This window comes from Mercenaria mercenaria, chromosome 9, assembly GCF_021730395.1.
Source record: "Mercenaria mercenaria strain notata chromosome 9, MADL_Memer_1, whole genome shotgun sequence".
Taxonomy (NCBI): Eukaryota; Metazoa; Mollusca; class Bivalvia; order Venerida; family Veneridae; genus Mercenaria; species Mercenaria mercenaria.
Window position 1 is genome coordinate 55183489 of NC_069369.1, and position 26480 is coordinate 55209968.

The window sequence follows — 26480 nt, forward strand, 5'->3', positions numbered from 1 at the left end:
AGTTGGAAGTCAGAAGTGCGGAAGTTGGAAGTCGGAAGTCAGGAAATTAGAAGTCAGAAGTGTAGAAGTTAGAAGTCAGAAGTGCGGAAGTTAGAAGAGGGAAGTAAGAAGTCGGAAGTAAGAAGTGTGGAAGCTGGAAATCAGAAGTCGAAAGTCAGGAAGTTAGAAGTAAGAAGTGTGGAAGTCGGAAGTAAGAAGTCAGGAAGTTGGAAGTCGGAAGTGAGGAAGTTGGAAGTCGGAAGAAAGAAGTCAGGAAGTTGGAAGTCAGAAGTGCGGAAGTTGGAAATCGGAAGTCAGGAAGTTAGAAGAAGGAAGTAAGAAGTCAAGAAGTCGGAAGTAAGAAGTGTGGAAGTTGGAAATTAGAAGTCGAAAGTCAGGAAGTTGGAAGTCAGAAGTGCGGAAGTTAGAAGTCAGAAGTGTGCAAGTTAGAAGTAGGAAGTAGGAAGTCAAGAAGCAGGAAGTGAGAAGTGCAAAAGTTAGAAGTGAGAAGTGGGAAGTACGGAAATCAATTGTCCCTCCAGGGCTTCCATAGACCAGAGAGTACAACAGACACATTGTTTTGCTGGAATTACAACATTTTCTCCAATATATTATCTATTATAGATAACACAAGTACTCCAAATTATCCCCATGATATCGTTTAAAATCACGTTACGACAATATCACCGTGTCCAACGTATACGTCGTATTTACGGCGAGTACGCTGCATACATGGTATATTGTACGCTCCATTACCGGCATTTCCTGTTGATTTTGTCAACATCCCGTATAGTGAGGTAAGAAAAACTACTTATTTTCATTAAAGTTCAATGTGTTCAAAGAAGCGATATACAATGTATTCAGTGCGAGCTGCAGATCATTCAAGCTCCCCATGGTAATGTGATTTTGGTCAGTAATTCTCTAGTTTCTTCAAACATTCGAGTAAACTGACGTGTGAAGTCGGTTTTGAACTCGGATGTTCACTTTCAGGTTCATTTTCTGTCTTAAAGTCATTCTGTTGACTTTTCATTGGTTTAACGCGAGAATAGTATCACAAGCTACAATTTGAAATATATATCATGGCGTAAATTCATGTTTAAAGGGAGCATTATGCCAAAATTAGCGATGTACGCCCTATAAAACGGCGCGTCTACAGAAGTACGCCACATAAAAAGGCCGTTATCTTTATCTAAAATGCAACAGTTACTGTCATTATTGTAAGGAATTTCCGGGGAGGATAACTAAACCCCACCTCTGCGTACTATGATAAATTCCTAGCAAAAAATCCCTTTAAAATATTAATTTTAATGCCGAATGTTAACAAATAAACTTGACTAAAGACATGAAATAACTGTGTTTGTAGAGTTACATTCACTATTAGATATCACGTATAATAATATTCAGTCAGTTGTCCATAAGCATTTACCTGGCACTCACTAATCTTCGCCAATATTTTCGGGCGTTTACGTTAGCTTACGAAAAAATCGTATCCTGAAAATAATTACATATGTAGAAAACACATTACACGACGGCGTAGTGGTTACGCAATGTTATTGGCATTGATTTTATTCTTATATTATTTCACGTGCATGTAACATATTTTACGAATTTTAATTGTTTTCATTTGTAGATTTGAGCCGCAACATCAGAAAACAAACATGCAGTGGCTTTGCGACATACAGACAGCCTGCGCATGCGCGCATTCTGGTCAGGATCCATGCTATTCGCTTATGGTTTCTCTAATTGCAATAGGCTTTGAAAGCGAGCAGCATGGATTCTGACCAGACTGCGCGGATATGCAAGCTGGTCTGGATCCATGCTGAAAGCCAATATGTTGGTTTTCTCATAGCGAGGCTCATTTTTACTTTCTGGATTCACTTACAACAGGAAATATGTCTTTCTTTCTTCTTAGATACTTTAAAAGAAAAATCGACAATTTCGTCCACGGTTATCTTGGAAACAAGTGTTTTTCATTCAGGAAATGAACAAGAAATGATGATTATTAGTTTGATCAGATAAGTAGGGGAGAACGCTGTTGAATGTGCCACGGGTTGGTTGTGCCACACGTGACTTATAATATTTATTGAAGAGCTTAGACGTCATTTGCAAATATCTTAAAAACGCCATTTTTTCAAATACTCTTCTTGGAAACACAAGCATTGTAAACAAAAGGACAACGAACCTGTGTTTGAAATACCAATTTGGACCGCTATAAGTAATTTTTGACGTATTACACATTTGTGTTCTGACAGTTCGTTATCATGTATATATATCGACATAAGATATATTATGAAATTCAGCATTTCCCTAAGGTTAAATGCCATGTACTTTCATACTGCTATACCATACTGAAAGGTAAGGGTGTACCCCACACAGTGTACCTCGCATACTGTCACAACCTACCCCAGACGCGGGGCATGTTGTGAAGTTACAGGCCATGTTCACACTAGCAGTATTCGTTTTGTCCGCACTCTACCTAAAATACGACATTATGTTACTTGTGAAATACATTTTCAGTTTTTAATTCGTTTTAGGTTCCGACACCGAAGATTACTTTACGAAAATTTATGGAATGTTCATGATTCCCAAGTAAAAACTTTAACGGGCAATTCTATACCGGACTGTTTATACAAAACAAGCATGTTTATTTTATCTTTCGAATAATTAATATTACTGTTATTACATTATGTAATTCCAAAACCGTTTATAATTGTTAAAAAGTGTAAATAAAATGAAAGAATAAATGCGAGTGAAGACATACGTAATCAGTTGCTATAAATATAACGGCCTTTTTATGTGGCGTACTTCTGTAGACGCGCCGTTATATGGGGCGTACATCGCTAATTTTGGCATAATGCTCCCCTAAAACATGAATTTACGCCATGATATATATTTTTATTTGTAACTTGTTATACTATTCTCGCGTTAAACAGATGAAAAATCAACAGAATGATTTTAAGAGACAGAAAATGAACCTGAAAGTGAACATCCGAGTTCGAAACCGACTTCACACGTCAGTTTACTCGAATGTTTGAAGAAACTAGAGAATTACTGACCAAAATCACATTACCATGGGGAGCTTGAATGATCTGCAGCTCGCACTGAACATATCGCTTCTTTGAACACGTTGAATTTCGATGAAAATGAGTAGTTTTTCTTACCGCACCACATAGGATGTTGACAAAATCAACAGGAAATGCCGGTAAATTAATGGAGCGTACAATATACCATGTATGTAGCGTACTCGCCGTAAATGCAACGTATACGTTGGACACGCTGGATATTGTTAGGAGTATTTGCAAATAAACTTATAAATTTCAATGTCTACATGGTAATATAATTTTATTTTATGAATGCAAATATTACTGAGACAAATAAAAGTAAAATTTAAGATTTATTTGATAATGTTTCTTTTTATTTGCTTCCCAAAGCATAGTTAGAATAAAATTATTTTCTATTTTGACAAACACAATTGTAGGGACCATGATTCTTTGATGCTGCACCAGTGTATGGAAATCTATATTGCAATAAATACTTACTTTTTAATCAATAACTTGAATTTGTTTAAAAGTAATTTCCTTTTTTTTTGTATTATTTATGTATCCGGCACATACGACTAGACATACAATATACTGCACACACTAATACCCTACTATATTGTATAATTATACAACAATGAATATTTTTGTATCTTATTATTTATAATTCAGAGCCTATTGCCTTGTACCGAGCAGGTTGTTTATCACCACCTGTAGGTCTATTAATATTAGAAGAAGCATCGTAAATCAGCGGGACTTTTATTGTCCCAACAAGAAGCAAGTCTTTTACAATAGACTTTCGCATGTCAAGTGTTTTTACAATGCCATGCCATGACAGGACCTTTAGAAAAATATTAATATAAACTACAACGCTTTATTTACATTTACTCTACAATAACGAAAATGTATCAAAGGCGTATAGAACGTTTTGTTAATAATAGATCTAGTATGTCTATTGAACCAGTTAAAACATTGTAAAGCTTATTCGCATACTTAATTTTTGAATTATTTAGAAGTTATTGATTTCATACTTTCACTTTTAAATAATAACTGTGTAACTATATGTTGTTTGTTTCGACTTCGTCTGGCATTTTATTACAAGCCTCCATTATATGCACTGTGTGCATATGTTTGTTTTTATTAGTAACTAAAATAGTATAATATCGATAAGAATTTCTACATATTCATTACTGGTTTTCTACTGCATCAAGTATAGTTCAATACCTACTAATATATTACGATATTCCCATTGTCCACCTTTTTTTCTATAACCGTATAAAAACATGTTAAAAGTTATTTATGAATTATGTCTACAAGCCGATTAATGTACTTTCGAGTTCAACTTAAATTACGATATAAAAAGGAGTGAATCGAGAAAATCCACGGAATAATCTATTTGTAGAAACCGTCTGTCCCATTTGTATATCAGAATCACAAGTGACAGAGACTTTTCCCATTAGAACATAGGTAAACCCACATCTACTTCGACTAATGAATGGTTTCTTTTTGTTACAGAGAAAGCGAAGACTCACATGTGTTGTTCGTTTACGATGATGAAGATTTATAGTGTACATAATGCTTAGAATTGTATAGTTCACCTAAGACAATCCCATAACTGACAATGATGAAGACATATTGACACGAATAAAACAGACTAACAAGTAAGGGCAGATAAATACAGTTCAGATTTCTTTCGATAAAACGATGAATCACCCATGACCTGTTTATGTCGTCATAATCTCGAGAGTGATTGCATTTCACTAGACATTGTGTTTTTCTTTTTCTGAAAAGAAATGGAACATTTTAGTATACAGGGGTGTGTCACTTTTTCCAAGACAGCTTCATTTCTAACTTGTTAAACAAAAATTAACAGAAGCATTTTTGGTTGCGGGATTTATCCCGCTACCAAAGTTAAGTGTATTTCTGACAATCATGTAGTATCTTTATTTGATTCCAAATCACATCCAAAGGAAGGATGTTCATGTGCTATACAAAGTAGTCCCATTCATGGACAATGCGGATGAATCATCAATCATCAAGTAGTTCTTATTCATCCTCTATCCATTCACACTGGCCATTTAGATTATATGACATATGTCAATGATTAGGTATTCCAGCCCCTGGTTATATCTCTGACTTCCAGCTGTTCATGTAAGGTCAGGCAGAGTTTATCTTAGATATGAGGCACATTAGTATTTGTTTCTTATACATGTATATTTATAGATTTGCATTTTAAATGAAAATAATTCTAGCAAAACCCGCAACCACCAGACATCTCAAGGCTTTGATTGTGTATTGTAAAGCAAGCTGTTACTCTTAACATACATAATTTTGTACTTTATGTCATAAAAAATGAAGAAAAATATAAACATAAAACACACTTTATTCAGGAAAAAAATATATTGATATTCACGTGCCTTTCCAATTCATAAAAACATCTTTGGCAACAGCTTAGCTTGATTAATGTACAACTTTACTTTGTATGTACAGTAACGTCATACTAGCCTTAAAAGATTATTTGCACCGAACTCAATGAACCGTTATTTTTTCAAATACACACCGCGTCACTTGGAGTTAAAAATTAGCGTTGTTACATTTTTACTTGAAGTAACTTTTTATGCGTTTGATATTTGCATTAATATTACCACATGTTTTGTGAGATTTAGATATAATTGATGTACGTTTTAAAGAAGGTAAGTTTTATAAATTGTGATATTTTGATAAAGTTGTCTTTACATTTAAAGTTCTTAAATCATGTATTTCAATTTTACAAAATTACTCGTACAGAACAAGAAAACAACATGTTTAAAAATGCATATACAGTCTTGATTTGCTGAAAATATATAACACTTATCCATAGTTTCCTTAAAGTTTATTCCTGTCAAACTCTCATAGTTATCGCTGTGAATTATGATTTTCCTCCTTTTCTTTTTGTTGCCGCAAATTTCTGTTTTGAACTCATTTCCGTCTATGCACGTGTCAATGCCAGAAGTGTATTTAAAACGTTTTTTGTGTGTGTCATTTTCATCCTATGATCGCATAATAACTCGTACCGCTTGATATCGTCTGTTAAATGGGGCCTCCGTGGCCGAGTGGTTAAGGTCGCTGACTTCAAATCACTTGCCCCTCACCAATATGGGTTTGAGCCTCGTACGGGGTGTTAAATTCTTTATGTGATGAAGCCATCCAACTGGCTTACGGTAGGTTGGTGGTTTTACCCAGGTGCCCGCTCGTAATGAAATAATACACGGAGTGGCCCCGTGGCCTTCCGCTACCAGCAAAAGGTGGAAAGTGACCACATGACCTATAATTGTCTCGGTGAGACAAACCCAACAAAACGTAAATAAACTTCTGTTACATCTCTCACCGTGTTTTTCTGTTGTCGCAAACCCATTAACGTTTTCTCTGAGCCGCATTCTACGCAAGCGTTTATAAAGAATGTTACAATTTCAAAGAAAATTAAATGATATTTAATACGGAATAAAATAGTATATAACTTATGACCATTCAACAATACACACTGTCTTTTATTCCCAACATAACCTCGAAATTGCCGTTAGCCTCAAGAAGTAACGCGATGGCAATGTACACTGCAATTGCCGTTTAAAGGAATAAATGCAGAAATTGGACACGTTAGAGAAAAGACAAAGTCGATTTTTTTGGACTGCAACAGATTTACAAAATGCAAACGTGTGAAAGTAAATGGTGATTCACTGTATGCTATATACAATTTTCTAAACTTGTTACTAAAATGGGTTTCCATTTCACTGAATATGCATAATGGAAAATTGTGACGAATGATACAATTCATCCTCCAATTTTCAGAACTGTTTGCGACTGGCGAGTCGCGGAGGTAAGAAGGACAAAGGATGAGAAAAAGGGGCATGAAAAAGGAGAACATCTAATGAGAAGAATTGAATGGAAGTAACACAACCAATATTCAAAATAATATACATAAAATTAAATAAAACGACGTAGAAAAATCAAGATGATAATAAGGGCACCACATAGGAATGGTCATTAACCCATATAAAGGAAAGGTCTCACATTTAACCATTTAACAACTAGTTAGACAAGACAGTGTAAATAAACAACTCCGAGAAAAAACTCTTTCATTATTGAGACAATACCAGAATTTACTACATAAAGTAAAACATATGACACGTGAATTAGGCTAAGTCTCGTTCAGTTTAAAATATTAGCCTAATGGATCGTTAATGTGGAAATCTCCCTTTATACAGCTATAAATGATCTCCTCCCGTAAGTCCTTCCCGCGATCACTTACTCGAAAAACAATTAGAAATGAGCCATTTCCTGGTAGGAAGTGTGGACATAAAATAGAAGAACGACAATCATGAGACCATAATGTTGCAACACATAGTCAAGCTCTAATAGATAATGTTACGTTATAAAGCAGTGCAGGACGGAATGTGTAACGTTCACATCAATACCTTTCAAGCTCCTTTAATTAATTAATCTGTTGACATATCTAATTTATAAATGTAGGTCTAAAATAAGGTATGCCTTTCAAGCTAAGTATAACATTTTAAGAAGTAATTATGTCTTAGTAGAAGCATAAATCATTATACAATTTTGCAAAAAGGGTGGAGACAAGACACAGTGTTAGGTAACATGAATTTCAATTCCGGGCAAATCTTAAAAAAACATGTTCAACAACTGTTCCTTACCTGATATAATAATTGTACAGCAAATGTAGAACGAAAGGAAATAGGCAGAGTACAGAGATCCAACACTGATTACTTATTTCGTGATACATTTATGTGATATATATGTGCTATAGCAGCAAGTGAGGAGGTGATTACCGTGATTGGTTTACATGCACACCAAACTCATCTAATCGTACAGAGGTACTGATACCTTTGTGAGTTTCTTTAATAATGATGTGCCTTGTAACTGCACTTCGTTCCTAATACGTTAACGTTATGGCTATGAAATGCATCAATTATGGGACATTTTTTAATATTTAATTTAGTTCTTTGTAATGTAATGAGAGTTATGACTTAAGTAAAAATCAAAATCAAGTCTCCTTGTATTAAAGGAAGTTTCTAAAATTAACGATTGAATTTCTTATAAAACGTTTAAGTAGCAAGTTCTCTTCCATGTATATTTAAATGATTTTATACATTAAACAAATAGTTTAAAAACTCTAAATTGGTACTGAAAAAAAACTTCGCTTGCAGTTGATATGATTTTCAATGTAATAGTTTTTACAACAGCCATATCCAATTTGTAAATTTTAGGGTGTAGAGAACACTTGGCAGAGCTAAATTATTCAAAATTAAATAAACTGTGTTTCAATGAAAACAAATGTTTTCTCTTGCACAATTAAAGAGTTAACTTCTAGTTAATATGAGGTATTAGAAAATGCAAATTGATATAGCAATAGTGTGTAAAAAGCGACAAGGGAATAAATACTCACTATTTATATAGATCTTTCAATATCTTCTGTCTGAAACAATATTCCTTTTCTAGCGATAGCTTTTATTTATCCAGTACAATTTATATACACTCTTATTCACCCACTGTTACACATCCGATATAACTCCATTGTTGCAAAAATACCGAGCTATATTTCATATCCTATTATTTGTAACTGAAAGCATACTGTATTAATCTAATATATCTTTATGCTATTCATCTCTAGAACATCTACGAAGACAATAAGAAACTGTGGCAAAATATCTAGCATCAAACGCTGTAGGAAATAACTTGACTGTTCATATCAACACGTACTATAATCGACTTTTGCCTTATAGGACAAATCCATGCTAGTAGCACTTCGACTGTTAAATAATGACCTACATTACGCAGCCAGTTTTCATTAAGAATGATTTATATTTGCAGGCAAATAGAGTTAAAAGCGATTTGCTTTTTCTATAGTAAATGATGTACAAAACATCACTTAGACTATCAATAACAGTTAACTCAAAACTGCCTACTGCAAAATGCACTGACAACATGTTTTTTTTCCCGATAAATCAGATTTACTGAAAATTATGTATATCTTTGTGAGGTAAAGATTTCCGTTAGCGTTTCCATTAATCGTTTTTATCAATTACATATTTCAGGGTACTCTCTCGAACAAGCAAGAGTATTAAAACTTGCAGCATTCTAAACGGCGATGTGTGCCTAAGAAGTTAATATGGAAAACATTTAAAACTAGACCACTGCATTAACTCATTATTGGATACATTTGTGCCAAGCAATACTAAAATCCCTTCAAGAAGGACCGGACAGAAAAACAACAACACTATTTCCTTTGACCTCTGAGTGTGACATTGACCATTGAACTAGGGATCTGGGTATTGCGCAAACTCATTGTCTGATCGTGGTAAACGTTTGTAAAAAGTAAAAAAAAAATACTACAGTACTGATGTTTGACCTCCAAGTGTAAAATTGACCTTTACGTTAGATTTCTAGGTGTTGCGCATGACACATTGTCTGATTGTGGGAAACATTTCAACCAAGTAATATTAAAATCCCTTCACTGATGGTTGAGTTACAGACTTGACAGGAAAAAGCCCTGTTGATCTTTGACCTCCAAATGTGACTTTGATCTTTGAGCTAGGGACACAGATTTTGCTCATGACAAATTGCCTTGTTATAGGACATATTTGTGCAAAGTAATATTAAAATTTCTTGATGGATGACAAAGTAACAGACCGAGCACGAGTTCGGAAATAACGAACGGACTGATAGACGGATACTGCAATTACTATATGCCGCTCCCGAGTGGGGGCATAAAAACGTATTTTATAGTTAAAGTTTTCAAATACAGATAATTGATAGAATGTTGAAATAAAATGAATAGTATGCTTACTTTTACAAGAAAACAGGTACAGTAAATGTTGGTCTCAAGATGTTAAATTGTTGAACTCCCTTCGAAATCAATAGCGAAGCTTGCATTAGTAATGATAGATCAATTCAGACACACGAACGATCACGCAGAAAAGAACGAATAAATAAAGTCACAGCTCAGTATAGTTCTATGAAAACAAAATTATCTTACATGCATTGACTGAATTTATGAAGACATACGCCTAACGTTCGTTCATTGTATTTACTTTCTGCAATAACATCAAGACGAAAATAAACCATATTATGGTTTTCTAATACAAAACAGCACATTTATAAAGACAACGGTAACATTGTTACATAGACGCCATATTCCATGAAAATAAAAGTAAAGATGTATGTGTTCTCGTTTGAATTTAATTACTAGGCAAACTGAAACAGTTAAACGTAGTATATTATATTCAAGGGAATTATCACAGGAAGGAACTATAGAACAGGAACGCGTGTGTGTGGAAATGTTACGTCAATAGATAAATCGAAGCCTTATTTCCACAATGCCTTAACCAACTTTTTGGCAGTTTTGGGAAACGACGTTTGAAGATTTGAGTGTCAGTTTAGCCCGTTTGTGTTCGTTCTACAAGGCCACAAATTCACCATCATAGAGACATGCTTAATGACACTAAAATCTCAATTTTGCCAAAAATGGACTTACAACATTGTGGAAATAAGGCGACAGGGAAGAGAATTGTATATGTATTCATTCATTAGCTTGGCACTTGATTATTTGAAAACAGAATTATAAAAGCATGCTATTAGACTTGTATAATTTGTATATAATAACATGTGTAGGATTCGTTATCAATTTTTTAAACCAGATTTCTATCTATAGGTTTTCCTTAAATTATTTTTATGTCTTAACCTTTCAATGCCATGAGGCAAAGGTCTTTTCCAGACAGTATACAAATGTATTAACTTTACTAAAGTAACAGGAACATTAGGTTGATTTCATTATCTTTGAATTATACTTACAGTTGTCCCGTTTATAAAGACAACTGATACCCTGTTACGTAGGTGTTGTAATACAGAACAAGAAAATGAGTGTACATGTATATGAGTGTACATGTGTTATCCGTTAGACGTGATTACAATGCACAAAGGACATTTAAACTTAACATATTGTTTTCAAGAGAAACATTCCAAGAATGAAATATAATAAAGAGATGACATGAAAAGAAAATAATACATCGTCTTTTTTGCTTTACTTTAAATTTAATAAAAAAGATAATTATAACAGTACCTAGATCTGAAATGTTTTTATTCAGCTACAGTGGATTCTACGAGGAACGCATTCCTACTTGTAGTGTTTATCGTTAGATAAATAAAACAGAAACGTGTTTGAAACGATGAACATATTGACGCATGTAATGATGAAACGCCATCATTACGTCATTTCTGACGTGATATTTGACGTCACAAATAAAGTAAGTAGTCTCACTTAATATTTTTCTTAACCATGCTCAACCATTTATATTTCAGAAGTATTAGGCAAATACAGAATGAATAGCAATAGAAAGGAGACATACACTGTCTTCATTGTCTGCGCACATGGATCCTGAATGTAATTATACAGATATGTACGTGTTATGATAACAGATGAGATGGTGATTGCTGAAATAAACATACTCTCGACGTTGCATGACCACCAATTAGATACGAGAGTGGGAATAAAATAGCTGCCGATATATCTTAAAAATATTTCATTACATGAAGTGATGTTACTGTTTTAAGTTGATTCCTTTCTTTTTTATTACCATAATGTTCGACGGTATTTCATATAAGGTTATTGGGTAAAACAATTGTTTGAATGGAAAACATACTGTTATTTTAGTAACGTCATGAACCATGAAAATACGTGACAATATGAACTTTGAATAATTAAATATGATTACTGTATCTATAAGAAGACGCAGCGGAAGTACAAAACACAATTAATCAATATATTTACAGCAGACTCGGATTAATTGAGTGTGTTAATGAGAGATAATGAGCAGTGTAACACACATGACACCGCCTAGAGTCGACATAAATAGAGCTCTAATTAAGAAATGAATTCTTTTTCGGAGTTAATGCGAAATGAACGACAGAATAAGATCGGCAAATCCATGAATCGCGCTAGCGATGCATTTTTAATTTGCCGATTCTTTTATGTCGTTCATTTAGAATGAACTAAAAAATAATTCATTTCTAATATTTACATTATATTTTCTCTCCATTTGTAAGCAAGATTATATCATAAATTGCTCACATTTTGTCGCATAAAACATTAAAGTCAGCTTCCCGTTCACCAGACGGAACAACTTCGACGTCATTTAAGGAACATTCTACCTGGCAATAATGACAATAATAACAAATATGATCTCAAAGAACCATCAGAGATTAAAACATAGAGTCAAATAATTTGAATGTGTTAAAGTAAGTAACTAAAAGGCACATCGGTATATTGTAAATATGGAGACATATAGCCCTTTTCATTGTTTGAAATTATTCACGACTTGGTCGCGATTCTCGATAATTATAACAACTTCCTGAAATACATTCCTGTCAACCATAAGATCTAGCATGTAATCATATCATACAATGTTTCTACATGGGCTATACTGGTGGTTGTTTAATTCTGATAGTACTTGCACCCAAAATAAGCATTAAAGATATGTTAACACGTGAACAGTCTCATACACAACAAAACACAAAACTATATTTGATTTAACAATTAGCAGGATACAAAACAAGCGTTGCTGTATGCAACTGAGAGCAGATCATTTGTTCTCGCGTCAATTTCCCTTGCATTACAGAATGTTTTATATAGCTTTTATTAACTATCACAACAGCAATTTTTAAGTTTCCCCGTACCTGGATTCAGTGTTATTATTTTTTCTGGTCCTTTGGGATCATGGAATCCATTCAATATTTATGTAATAGAGTTCCGCTTAAACCGGTGCTAGAGAGCGCGAGGGGTGTTGCACTTTCCACTGCCTCTCATGAACAGACTTAATGCAATTAAGTCTACTATTATTTTGCTTGGTTGCAATCTATGCTTCCAAAAGATCGTCATATACTAGATTTTTCTAAGACTCTACGATTGATATTTATATAAAACATGAGCATAAGAGAAAAGCAGAGAGCATATAAAGGGAGCAGCAAGTGCTCTTCAATATTATGCAACATACAAATGCAATTTAATTACAGTTTTGTTTTCTTGTAAATTCCCCCTTGCATTTAGTGTAATGGAGATGTCCTAAATAATACTGTACTGAATTTTATATAAAACGGATAGATTAAGATTATGTATAAGATACTGACGCTACTAGAGAGGGTTTCCCGCTGAGATGGAAGAATTTGGGCCCAACTCGTTTGTTATTTTGTATCTCGTTTCTCTGTGTAGTAATAACATGTATATAGCAAGAAATGATGAAACCATTTACATTAATGTTAGTGTCAATTTTAATCATTTTCCGAAAACTTCTTTTTAATTAAATAGCTTTTTTTCAATGCAGCCATATTCAGAGCCTTAAAGTATATCTTAAATTGTAAAGGATTGTGGCGAACTACATTTTATGGGAAATATTCTTGCTGTCTTCCTTAGGGAATTTTTACCGTGACTTATGACGTATTTAAAATCAAAATCGATAGAGCAACAGAGTCAGAATAAATACTCAGTATATTTGTATGAAGCTCTGTCAATAAAATGTATCTGAAACAATGCTTCCTTTCTATCGGTAGCGTTTAATTACCCAGCATTAGTGAATATTACACACTGTAATTCACCCAACTATTACACATCCCATATAACTCCATTGTTGTAAACTTATAGGACTACATTTCGTAACTGCGAGTATATTGTTTTTACATCCTAGAAGACATTGCAATACAAGAAGAATCAGTGGCAAAATACATAACACCTAACAGAAAATTACTTGCTAATACACACAAGAAGTGTCTCAATAGTTTTCCGTCGCAGGACAAATCGACTTTTTCTTTAAGGTTTAGCAACATACCACCATACCAAATAAATATTTGGTAAACGAACAACGTCTTACCAACAACCTACTAACAGCCTACTTGTCATATGCCTGTTTTACATTAATGTCCCTTGCCAAAGGATACTTAAAATATTTTCGGAAAGTTGATACACGCTTCCCCCCCCCCCCCCCCCCCCCCCCCCCCCCCCCCAAACCCACCGCACACACACTTTAAGTCAGAATGTCATTTGTAAAGAAATAAACAGTACAACTGATGATAATCGAAACGAAGAAATGGTTTTAAAGGCGTTGGAACTTCGAAAGGATTGGCCCTTTAAGTTGTCTTTTTCCGGAATTCAATGAATATATCAGTAAATTTACATCCGTCTGTTAGAGTAATATACCGTTTAATTTCCACTAAAAGTAATTCATTCTATAATTTGATATTGCTTTTACCTTTTTAAAACGTGCACCTGCCCGTTCAAATGACTTGTGAGGACTTGTAGAAAAAAACTCTCAGCTTCTTTCCGATGTTATACCTGGCCAGAAATGTTTTAAAATGCTTTGCTTACGGTGATACTACAAATACTTGATATAAATACTTTGTGCTTATGGTGAAAATAAACGAATGAGAAGCACGCACATACAAATTGATCAATGACGTTTTCTGGTGTTAAACTGTATAAGTTTACCTAACTAACAATGTTAGAAACGAAGGCGCATTTTTAAACAAATATCGTATTGTACCTCGTCAGCAAGGTATTTTATTCATTTGTAAACTTATTTAAGCAAGATCAAGAATTTTGAAAAATATGCAACGAACAACGTTTATTTCATTATTGACTAATTTTTTGAAAAACTATAAACTCATGTGGGATCTTTTTTATTATCGCTCTAAGATTACTTTGCAGTATTATGGCCGTGATGTTCATAGACAGATACATGCTGATTCACACATTTCTTCCTGAAAGTGTTCAATTATTTACACTTCGTTGCGTTTATGTTTCGCTGTATAGGCATAATGAAAGACGCAATGCCCTTTTGTTTCTGAAAAGTCACTTACATCAGATAACTACTGCATTGAAGCATGAAAATATTCATTTGTATTGTTGTTGCAAAATAACTATTTAATGTCATGTCATGTGTCCAAAGTTATTTATAATCTTACAGAAATATGTTCAATGTTCTCACGAAGGTATGCAGTCAAAAAAATTGTCATTTCTAAGATGATTTGACATCTAGTGATATAGGTGCAATCGAAGCAGACAAATTCAGGCTGATGGCATTAAAAAACTTCGTAATATTTCCATTTTGTACCGTATTTCGCTTTAATATATAGACGGTTGCAGGTTTACGCTACTAACTAAGAAGTACAATCAATTTGTGCTAGAGAATACTTATTGCAAATCAAAGCTTTTAGTTTGCATTTCCGGCTTAAAGGTTGGTACTATTATTGACATCTGAATTTAGAACACCTATAAATACACACCCTTTCTATCCCAAATGTGTACCTTATTGGCAAGTTTCACAGATAATAATTAACTTTTATTTTTAGTTGTTAGCTTTTAATAATAATAACAAATGTACTTTCTGGACAGTACGTATTTATACAATTTGTTAAATGTGTAGAAGTGCTCTTTAGTACATTTAGTATCAACGTGACTACAATTTTTATTCAAACTAACAAATGAAAAACATATTTGACACGTATTCCAATGCATTATACTTGAGTAAACTTCAACAGAAAGTATGGAATCAGCACGGGAAGTTATATTCACAATAATTTATTTGTCAATAAATATTAGGCCGATGTAACTGGTCAAATAAGATTTTTCTCAAGACGTTTGAAAAGGCTAACGTTATTATCAATGACCTTTCTGTCACATGCCAGTATTTTATCATACATGCAAATATCATTTGCCTAGATAAGACATAAAATGCAGTAATTTTATGAGTACGACTTTATGAAGTTTCCTTTCTGAATTATTCAATCAATCTTTTTTTTCGTAATCAATCTTTTCGTCTGTCTAGGGAATTTCCGGTATAGTTTATTTTTGTTTTGTTTTCCGGTTTTGTAGAAATACGACAGTTGAAAGAAATCAATTATTTAGACAGTTTTTTTTTTGGTCAGGTTTAAAAAAATAACGGTCACAAAATTATTCATCTCTTATGCAAGTAATGTAACCAAGGTTGAATAATCGCCCTCTTCGTGCCAGCTTGGTAGTTTCCTGACATGGATAATGCTATATTCTGATGTCCAAGACAGCTTCATAACTTCATAACTCGCCCGTGGATGCCGTTGTAATATTATAACAAGAGCACCGCCTTGCGGGTGCTGACGCTCATCTGATTTTTTTTGTAGAATAGAAATATTGTCCTACCCATGATTTTCTAAGTCTAAAAAGGGCCATCATTCTTGCAAAAAGCAGGATAGAGTTATGTTTCTTGATGTACAGTGTCCACTTATGATTGTGAAAAACTGTTGCAAGTTTTAAAGCAATAGCTTTGATAGTTTATGAGAAAAGTTGCCTTAAACATAATACTCAACCAAGAAAATGATTTTCTAAGTCCAAAAGGGGAAATAATTATTGCAAAAAGCAGGATGGAGTTATGTTGCTTGCTATACAGGGTCAGCTTATGATGGTGAACAAGTGTTGCAAGTTTCAAAGCAATAGCTTTGATAGTTTAAGAGAAAAAGTTGACCTAAACATAAAACTTAACCAAGAAATCTGATATTTTCTAAGTCCAAAAGGGGCCATAAATCTTGCAAAAAGCAGGATGGAGTTATGTCTCTTGCTGGACAAGGTCAGCTTATGATGGTGAACAAGTGTTGCAAGTTTTAAAGCAATAGCTTTGATAGTTTAGGATAAAAGCTGACCTAAACATAAAACTTAACCAAGAAAACTGATTTTCTAAGTCCAAAAGGGGCAATAATTCTTGCAAAATGCAAGATGGAGTTATGTTTCTTGATGTACAGGGTCTGCTTATGATGGTGAACAAGTATTCCAAGTTTCAAAGCAATAGCTTTGATAGTTTAGGAGAAAAGTTGACCTGAACATAAAACTTAACCAAGAAATCTGATATTTTCTAAGTACAAAAGGGGCCATAAATCTTGCAAAAAGCAAGATGCAGTTATGTTTCTTGCTATACAGGGTCAGCTTATGATAGTGAACAAGTCTTCCAAGTTTCAAAGCAATAGCTTTGATAGTTAAGGAGAAAAGCTGACCTAAACATAAAACTTAACCAGGCAACGCCGACGCAGACGCCGACGCCGACGCCGACACCGACGCCGACGCCGACAACCGCTCAAGTGATGACAATAACTCATCATTTTTTTTCAAAAAATCAGATGAGCTAAAAACTACTTGTGTATACATAGTAAGGGTGGATATACCTCACCTATCCAAAACTAGAAAAGATAAAAATGGTAACAATTGGTCTTCATCTTTAATATTGTTTAAACAAGTCCACTTGTCATAAACCATTTAATTAGAAAAACAGACCAGCTGGCGATTTAGATCAGTACATTTTCAACTTGTTAGAATTGGTTTGAATTTTTGCTTTAAGTAAAATCCTTAGAACAAGAAACAAAAGCAGACCGATGGTAAATTCTGAGACTCCAATATATCCAAGAATCTTTTTTGTCGAACACTGGATTAAATGACGTTAACTTTGAAATACTAAATCTATCTTCCGTTTGCAAAATGTGAAAATGCCTGCTAAACAGCTTCCCCGTAATTCCCCAGTTGTATTAAATATTTTGATGGGATCTAGGATCCATTAAAGCTTTCAGTGCGTAACTTGTAAAAATGTCTTGAGAAAATGATGAATAAAAACCTAGACACGATTTTCTGATCGGCAGGTTGTTTACCTTTACCATTATTGTTATGGGATAACGATGAATATAACTGATTACAGTAAAGCATTACATTTGTTGAGTAGGCGGACCTTAAAGTCCAGTACTCTCGTCACAAATGCTCCATTAGGGGAGGAAAAATGACTATGTGCGTTTCGATCCCTCACTGTTTCTTCAACGTTTTGTTGATTTTAATGCCGCTGATATCAATTACATCAGATACCTGTATTATAAATGTAGCTCGAAGTATCTGTCACCAAGTGAATGCTTGAAGCAACATTTTCATGAAAGGTGCAGTCATGGATCTGGTGTTCACGAGTCTTAATCGATTAAAGATATCCAAAGGATGTGCAGGCTGGTCTGGATCCATGCTGGTCACAAAGCCACTACGTTGGTTTTCTCATGGCGCGGTTAAAATTATGTTTGCATATGGAGCAACTTTTGTAATTAAATATCATGTTGTAACTGTTGATTGTTAAAAAGACAGCAATTTATTTATATAAATATTGAAAAAAAGGTTTCAGAGTGATATATAATCTTTAATATTGCTTATGTTTTGGCGTCGTTTACATTGTGTTTATCAAGTTTCAAACATGATATAAAAGTGAAAGTAAGATATACAATACAACAACAAGCAAGTTGTATTTGTGCATGTTTCCTTTTCATTTTCATACAAAAACTTTTATTGTTTTCGTTATGAGTAGTTGTTGTTTTATTATTATCATCACGTTACAACTTCATTTTGTCTTATTTTTTATTTCCTCCGTTACAAAGAGAGGAATCATTCAGTAAGAGCGCTAAAAGTACAGTATGTATAAAAAACGAAAGGACTTTTTTACAATTAATATATCAAACGTGATACTAACAGAAGTAACGTCATTTTTACATGATCATAATGGGACTGTTTATAATATGCCTGCCACAGTTTCAGTTACGAACATACAATTTATAAATTTCTTGTTCAATCCAATTTCTATAATAATTGTTCTTCTTATAAATTGATTACATTGATATGAAACTTTAATTAACATAGCAAAGAACATTATGCGCGTACCAAACAAGCTGTGAATAATTTCTTTTTCAATTACTATCATGCTGAAATATCTAGAAAGTAAAATATTCAAAATATGCACGAAATTTATATGACTACCAGGGTTGCGTTCCATAGAGAGCCTTAAGTCTTGAAACAGTATTAAGTGCAAACCAATTCCATCCTAACTTTGGTCCTAGGTCCTAGGACTTCGGACTAACTTAAGACTCTCCATGAAACGCGGACCTGAAGTACAATATAGTAAATATGTGAGATTATTAGTTATAATGATTATATTTCTGGCACAAAGTCGTAACAACAGCTTTGAATTTCTGTTATGTAAGAAGCAAGGAAACAAATACTTGTCTGCCTTGTCAGTACCGTAGAAAGGAAAAAATGTATTACCATCGATCTCTAATTGCTCAAGGCAGATATACACTGAACAGATGAAGAAGACAGAACAACTTGATAAGCAAATGAACCTCTGTCGCAGGCACACATTATCTATCAAATTAAAAAGCTTAATTTGGCTTGATAAAACCTAAATTGTATACGCTTTTACTAGCCTGTTTTCTTGGAGTTGCTTTTATTAGATTATTTACTTACCTCCAGCAATCAATCTTTTGATCTCTCAAGGGACTATGTGTGGTTTTATATCTCTTGGCTTTTAACATAGTAAGTTCCGAGAAAGAAAGGAGACATTTTTTTTGCAATACAGGAAAATACGTACATCATGCCCAAATTACTCTGGAATAAACAAATACTTAGTCCAATGTTACTATATGCTACTTGATTAATCTACACATTTGAATTTACACAGAATGTCAATAATCTACACAATAACACTGAAAAGTAATGCAATGCAAATTAAAATAACAAATCCCATAACAACATACAGAGGGAAGAACCACATGGAATTCAACGCATAGCAATGAGATAAAAATGGTAATCAAGGACACGTTCAATGATGATGATGAAAAAGAACCGTGATAGTGCATTTACCGCAAGAAGCATAACTTGGATGTGCGCTGAACATGTGACAAATTGACCGCATGGAGTTGGATGACAATAGATAACGCAAAGACATTTATTTCCAAAGTTTTTGTTAACAAGCCAGTTTCGTGACAGATAGATCACATAGACAAAAGAATGGAGAAACAATCATTGGTGTATCCATTAACTAGTCTAAACAATCTTAAAGATGAAGACCAATTGTTACTATTTTGTGTTTCTCGAACCGTGCCAGACGATGTCGTTAAGATACAAAAAAAAATATGTTTTGTACACAAAAGCATAATCGCAACGTCAGTGTTTTCCTGGGCTTCGACAATCGCATTAAATAATTGTATCCATGTTCAAATTCCTCTACAAAATCGTAATAAAAATTGGTATAAGACACGTACAAGCAGATTGGAACTGCCTTTCCTCTTTGCCAGAGATTAGTGAATACTGAAATATGTCATGGTAGTGGAATCCAGATGGTTTCGTTTTACACTACTTCATAATAATTTTCAACGCCGTTTGTATAAACATGCATTGTATTGATCTGGAATGTCTATCGAAAACTACCAACATGCAATATAAAAATAAACATGGAGACCTTTGACAACCTCATGAATCAAAAAAAAAAAAAAAAAAAAAAAAAAAAAAAAAAAAAAAAAAATACATGATTGCCAGATTCTCATGCGTTTTATTAGTTTCATTTGCCTGATAAATATTTCATTAACAGCTGTTGAAGCAATGATCATGCCAACATAGTTCGAAATGAACACGTAATAAACAAAGAGGAGACATTGCGTACGTGTAAAATATACTTTTAACAATAAATGAACCGCACCGTGAGAAAACCAACGTAGTGCATTTTCGACCAGCATGGATCCAGACCAGCCTGCGCATCCGAGCAGTCTGATCAGGATCCATGCTGTTCGCTCATGGTTTCTTCCCAACAATAGAGCATGTATTTGATTCATGTGTATTGCCTAAATATAGACTAACATTACGATACTCGATTTCTTCAGGTAATATTGTATGTTGAGTGATTTGATAAAATATTTCGCGGATGAGGTAATAATATTAACTAATAAAAACACATCTAAAGTATAATTTGGTATTGTATATCTGCTCGTACTAGTAAGGTTGAGAAAGACGTACCATTTTTCATAACATGCACGCTGACATATGAAGAAAGTATTATATTTCACGACATTTTTGTATTGCATAAACTTGCCATATAGTATGAGCAGTTACTATGTTACTAGTATAAGCGAGTGCTAGTTACAAAGCTGGCATGATTTCTGGCAAAATATTTCTTTATCACCTATAAGCGTGTTTACAGCTTTGAGATTCTCGTTCTGAAGATTTCCTATTTATATCCATTTATACTGGTGAAACCAACTTGATTAGCAAATTTACCTAGTACGTCGGGGACACATATTGGATTAGCTGTCTTCATTAGCCTGAACCGGTACGCGAAACGAATCTGTTTTTGACGTAATCGATTATGTAGTTATTTGAATGATATTAGTGAAACATTGATATATGTTTGCATTAAATTTTTACGAAGTTGCGCTTTTTGCAGTTATGTACTTAGAGATGACAAACGAAATAAGATATAGATTGCCAAGATAAAAGCTATTAATTAAAATATTCTAAATTGCGTTCAAAATGATGTTTAGTTCCCTAGAAATCTGCACAGGTGCAATCAACTTAAAATTATAGCACGAAATGTCAAATTTTATGTTTTAAGTCAGATCTAGGTGATAACGCAAAACATTCAATACTCAATTTAATTGTGATGAAATATTTTCATTTATTTCGTAGTTGAATCAGAAGAAAAAATGGTTTCAATTTTAAGCTAAACAATATGATATAACTGCTTCAAACCGTGTCTGTTCTGTTTAAGTTTCTTGCATCGTGCCAGATGATGACTTAAAGACTGTATTTTATGTAAGCCAGTAGCGGAAATATGGAAGCACTATTTCATGGCGCATGTTTTGGCACTAAATATTGTAGTATTTCCGATTTATAAATTATTTCTGTAGGAGATAAGACCCATACAAAAATTCCTTTGAGAAGACTGAAATAGCAATATCGTCATGAAAAACATGTGTAGGGTGTTTGTAATTCCATTGTCAGTAATTATGTAATATTTACATACATTATGCAGTATCAAGATAGAGCATGTTCGAAGGTGTCGCTTTACGTGATCATGTATTTGATCCTTACTTTTTGGCCTAGATTTTACATTTTCAACACGAAAGATACAAAGTTCAACTGAGAATATATTTTCATGCAATTGTTAGTATAGAACAGAACAGATAATTGCTGACAAGCAATTCAATTTGTTAACAGAACGTCGTACAAATGTTTTATTCAGTTTGTTAATAGAACGTCGTACAAATGTTTTATTCAGTCTGTTAACAGAACGTCGTACAAATGTTTTGTTCAGTCTGTTAATAGAACGTCGTACAAATGTTTTATTCAGTTTGTTAACAGAACGTCGTACAAATGTTTCATTCAGTCTGTTAACAGAACGTCGTACAAATGTTATATTTCGCATTAAGCTGTTCAAGAGCTGTCACATAACAAAGTTTTTGTTTCATTAACCTAATGACATTGAATGAACGGCTTGCAAAAATAAAGTGTTTTAACCATATTATCTCTACCATAGTATCTATTGACAAGCAATCTTTGTCGAATGTTAGTTTACGTTCAACGAACGTGCCGAATTGCGTTGCTGACATGTTATCATTAAGCATTATCAAATATAAAGATTAATTATATTTAATTGTTAGAACATTGGTCAAAGTATTTATGATACTTCTATTATATTGATCATGTGAAATGAAACTGAAGAAATGTTTGCTCTCCAATACTCTTGATGGACGTATTGGTTTTGTGATGTATCTGCAATCAGAAACAGATTATTTGAACATATAACCAACTGAAATCATATTCCATCTTTTTTGTTTGATGCATGGTCCATGCAAACATACTGCCTGTACAAAATCTGATATACATTTGTCTTATAAAATTGAAAATAGCGTAATTAATAGGCAAAATGATTGGACAAACATTTCCCATTACTATTATACAAAATTACTCCTCGTCTTATTTCAATATGAATAAATTCCCTCCTGCTAATCAAACAAGACGTACAAAACACATTCGGTTTAGAAAGTGTTGAACAAAACCGCTTTCACACAGCATTAGAACTTGAATTGTTAATGAATGGAATTCTGTCCACATCTGAATATCATGATGGGGACTTTCCACTTGGAGGGGAATTAATCGCCTTAATATTTGCAAGGAATGGGTTATGTAATTTCCATAAAATCAACGAGAGGAGTTTCGTCCTCTTCGTTAGATACTAGAAAGGTTCCTTATGAGGACGTGTTATTATGGTTACTAAGTGTGAAATCATGTTTGAAATTAATAAAAAAAATATATATAATATTAATGACGCTAGATGCAAAATATAAAATTTAAACAGAATGTCTTGTTTATTAATAACATAATCTAAAGATACATGACTGGATGCTCAAAATACAATTCCTTTTTCATTCCAAAGCATTCCGTTTGTAAAGTTATTCAGAGTTAACTCAAGCTAAAACGACTACAAAATGACTGTACACTAAATTTCATTATTAATCATGGTATGCAGAAGAACGTCAAGACAGTCTTTTTTTTATATCAACCAGGATGTTTCTTCGTTTATTAACATGCTCTGTAAATGCATACGAAAATAGCTTAATGAAATTACAACAGGCAATTGCGCAGCAACAATCCTCATAACATAATTTCCGCATAGCTGATCATCAAATTTATTATTTAAACAGATAGATCTGAACTTAGAAATTTTAAATAGTTAGAAGAATAGTATAAACTCTTTGCACTTCCTGATAATTGACGACTGGGGAGCATTAAAGATCTTAAACTAGCACCGACTTCGAAAATCAATAGTAAGTTTACAGGTCTAAGAAAAAGCAGCTATTACATGTAGTTATTGTTGGATGAGACATAATTTCATAATGTCAAGGCAACGGTTGAATATCAGGACAAATGCATATTCACAGCGGCATCATTTTAAAGACAAAACATCTAGACTAGTATTACATCAGTTTCACAATTTTATGGTTATGTTACTTTCTTGCTAATAGCAAATCGAGGAATATATGGATGTGACAAAACTGAAGTAGGTATTGTTTGTAATGTTAACACTGACATGGTGTAAAACTATCTACTCATAATTATCATAACTGTTTTATAAATTCAGAAGTCATTTTTTCTTTTAAGGAGAGTATTTATGATGAAACTAGAATAAAAGATAAAAATCTTCACATTGAAAATACCATATTCCAATAACGCTTAAAGCAAATCAAGCAGCATTATTTCTATATTGTTGTGAGCATTATACATATGTACACAGATACCTGAAATAAGTAAAGCAAACATACAATATAAACCAATCAAACGGTCAACACCTTGAAATTGTCAGTTTCATAAACACCACTTGGGATGAAAATGTAGAAAAAGTGCGGAGAAGCTGAGCATAAGAGAGTGTATTCCTATCCGCACAGTCCCGCAGGTTGTTAAAACATCCATGAGACACAAATGAATATGTAACATATCACTTATTGTGCCTAAAACTGCAAAATTTTAGAATCACGCGTGTAGTTTATAACTTTATAATTATGACGTGACAATGTGCTCTTGAAGCGTATCTAATCCCTAGAGAAATGATAAGGGACTATTACCGAGATAGCATAGTACTTTCCGCTTGGCAGGCAGGAGTAATGTACACTGTGTCATATCTTTACACATTAATATGTGACTTGTCTGAAATAATTACCTTAAACCAAATCAGATATAACACATAGAAGGTATGGTTAGACTTCTCGGAAGCACAGAGCACCCCAAACAAAGCAAGAGAGCCATGCATCGCAAAGTAGGCCTGCAACAAAAAGAAAGTGTAGCGGACAAATATAGCAGATACAAATCATTTTTAATTCCATTGATAGAACGGTAACTAAATGCTTCTTCTCTCAGCTCCAGTTGCGTGCTAAATGTGTTATTCACTTTAATTTTCAGCCTGCTGGCGGCAAGTAATTCTGCCTTTGCGACCACTGCAGACCAAGATCAGCTTGCATATCCGTGCAGGCTGATCATGATCTGCACTGTTCGCTCTTTAGTAAGTAAATTTTCAGTAAACACTCCTTTGAACAATAATAATTACTGCCAAAATTGAATGATAGACCAGTAGCACGGTAAATGTGAAGGATAACAACATAAATATTAAATCCATGCAAATAAACTGACACTAGTGCACAACGTGTTATGTATGTAGTACCCTGAACTCCCGAAAATAAGCCGGTTTTGAAAATAAGCAAGTCTCGAAAATAAGCCACCATTTCACTACAGGCAAAAATGGCTCGTAAATTAGCCGCACTCAAAAATAAGCCGTACAATTTCTTTTGTATCAGTAATAGTAACAATGACTTTGTCAGAACACCATATCAAAGATATAAGATAGCAAAAGTTACCAACGTATACATAGCAGATTTATTTCCAAATGTAATAGCAATAAAAATACTTTGGAATAAAAAAGAACTTAAAACAATGCAAGTTGTGCTGATTTTTAAAACCCTGAACGGATTGAAACTTTAAAAGCAATAAAATTCCTGTCTCAAACACTTTTTTGTCACGACAGTTCTATGAATTATATCCTATCGTTTTCAAGGTTGTTTACATGTAATGTTGTTTTACAAAGACTGTTCGCCCTCAAAAGATGTGTTTATAATATTTCGACCGTAACTGATAATGGTTCGCACAGATTAAGCGTTCAGTTTATTGTTGTTGTTTTTTTTTTTGGGGGGGGGGGGGGGGGGGGGGGGGGGGGGGCGTTGACGCCGTTTTTCAACAGTATTTCAGTCATGTAAAGGCAGGCAGTTAACCTAACCAGTGTTCCTGGATTCTGTACCAGTACAAACCTGTTCTCCGCAAGTAACTGCCAACTTCCCCACCCACATGAATCAGAGGTGGAGGACTAATGATTTCAGACACAATGTCGTTTATCAAATAGTCACGGAGAACATACGCCCCGCCCGAGGATCAAACTCACGACCCCGCGATCCGTAGACCGACGCTCTACCTACTGAGCTAAGCGGGCTGATTCAGTTTATTGGAAGTAAAGTTTAACAGCATTTAAACAACGACAGAACTTTCGGTCTAAAATTCTCTCTAAAGCCTCCATTGTTTAAATAATTACTACATTTGACCTGAGAGTTCATGTGCAATCTGTGTAACAATAAATAGTAACATCATTAAGTCACGTTAAATGTTTAAAAAGAATATAAAAGGATTTTTGTTCTGATTTCGGAATAAACGCACGATGTAACTAAGATGATTTTGACCACAGCATGTTTTCCAAGTCCATAAAAATGGTAAGGCCGAAAGTGAAAATATTATATTCTTCTTGTATTACTTTGAATGAAACAAGTATCCAGATCATGGTGCTCTATAGCATAGCTGACGTCCAATTAACATTCTTTGACTTAGTACGGTCGTATCGAGTAATATGTATTCCGTGTTATCGGCGTGAAGCATTTTTAATATCTCAATACTTCGAACAGGGCAGTAAAATCAATATGAACATTCTGTTTTCATGGGAATTTCGTTCAATGTTGTTTATATGTCCATACGAATGTCCCAAACTGTGTACAGAGTTTTTTGCTGAATATGTC

The 26480-nt window shown here is 33.8% G+C and overlaps 1 protein-coding gene across 7 annotated transcripts in view; it reads right to left on the reverse strand.

The window, feature by feature from the left end:
• Window positions 1-26480, reverse strand: part of LOC123547155 (Kv channel-interacting protein 4-like) — a 548972-nt gene that overhangs the window by 341219 nt on the left and 181273 nt on the right. Inside the window, exon 1 of one of the 7 annotated variants that reach the window (XM_053551426.1) lies at window positions 8458-8654. The exons of the other annotated variants lie outside the window; for them this stretch is intronic. Within the exon in view, the coding sequence (XP_053407401.1) occupies window position 8458 (1 nt within the window). The 5' untranslated portion in view covers window positions 8459-8654. Of the gene's footprint in view, window positions 1-8457; window positions 8655-26480 lie in introns of those variants that run through there. 7 annotated transcript variants of the gene reach the window in all.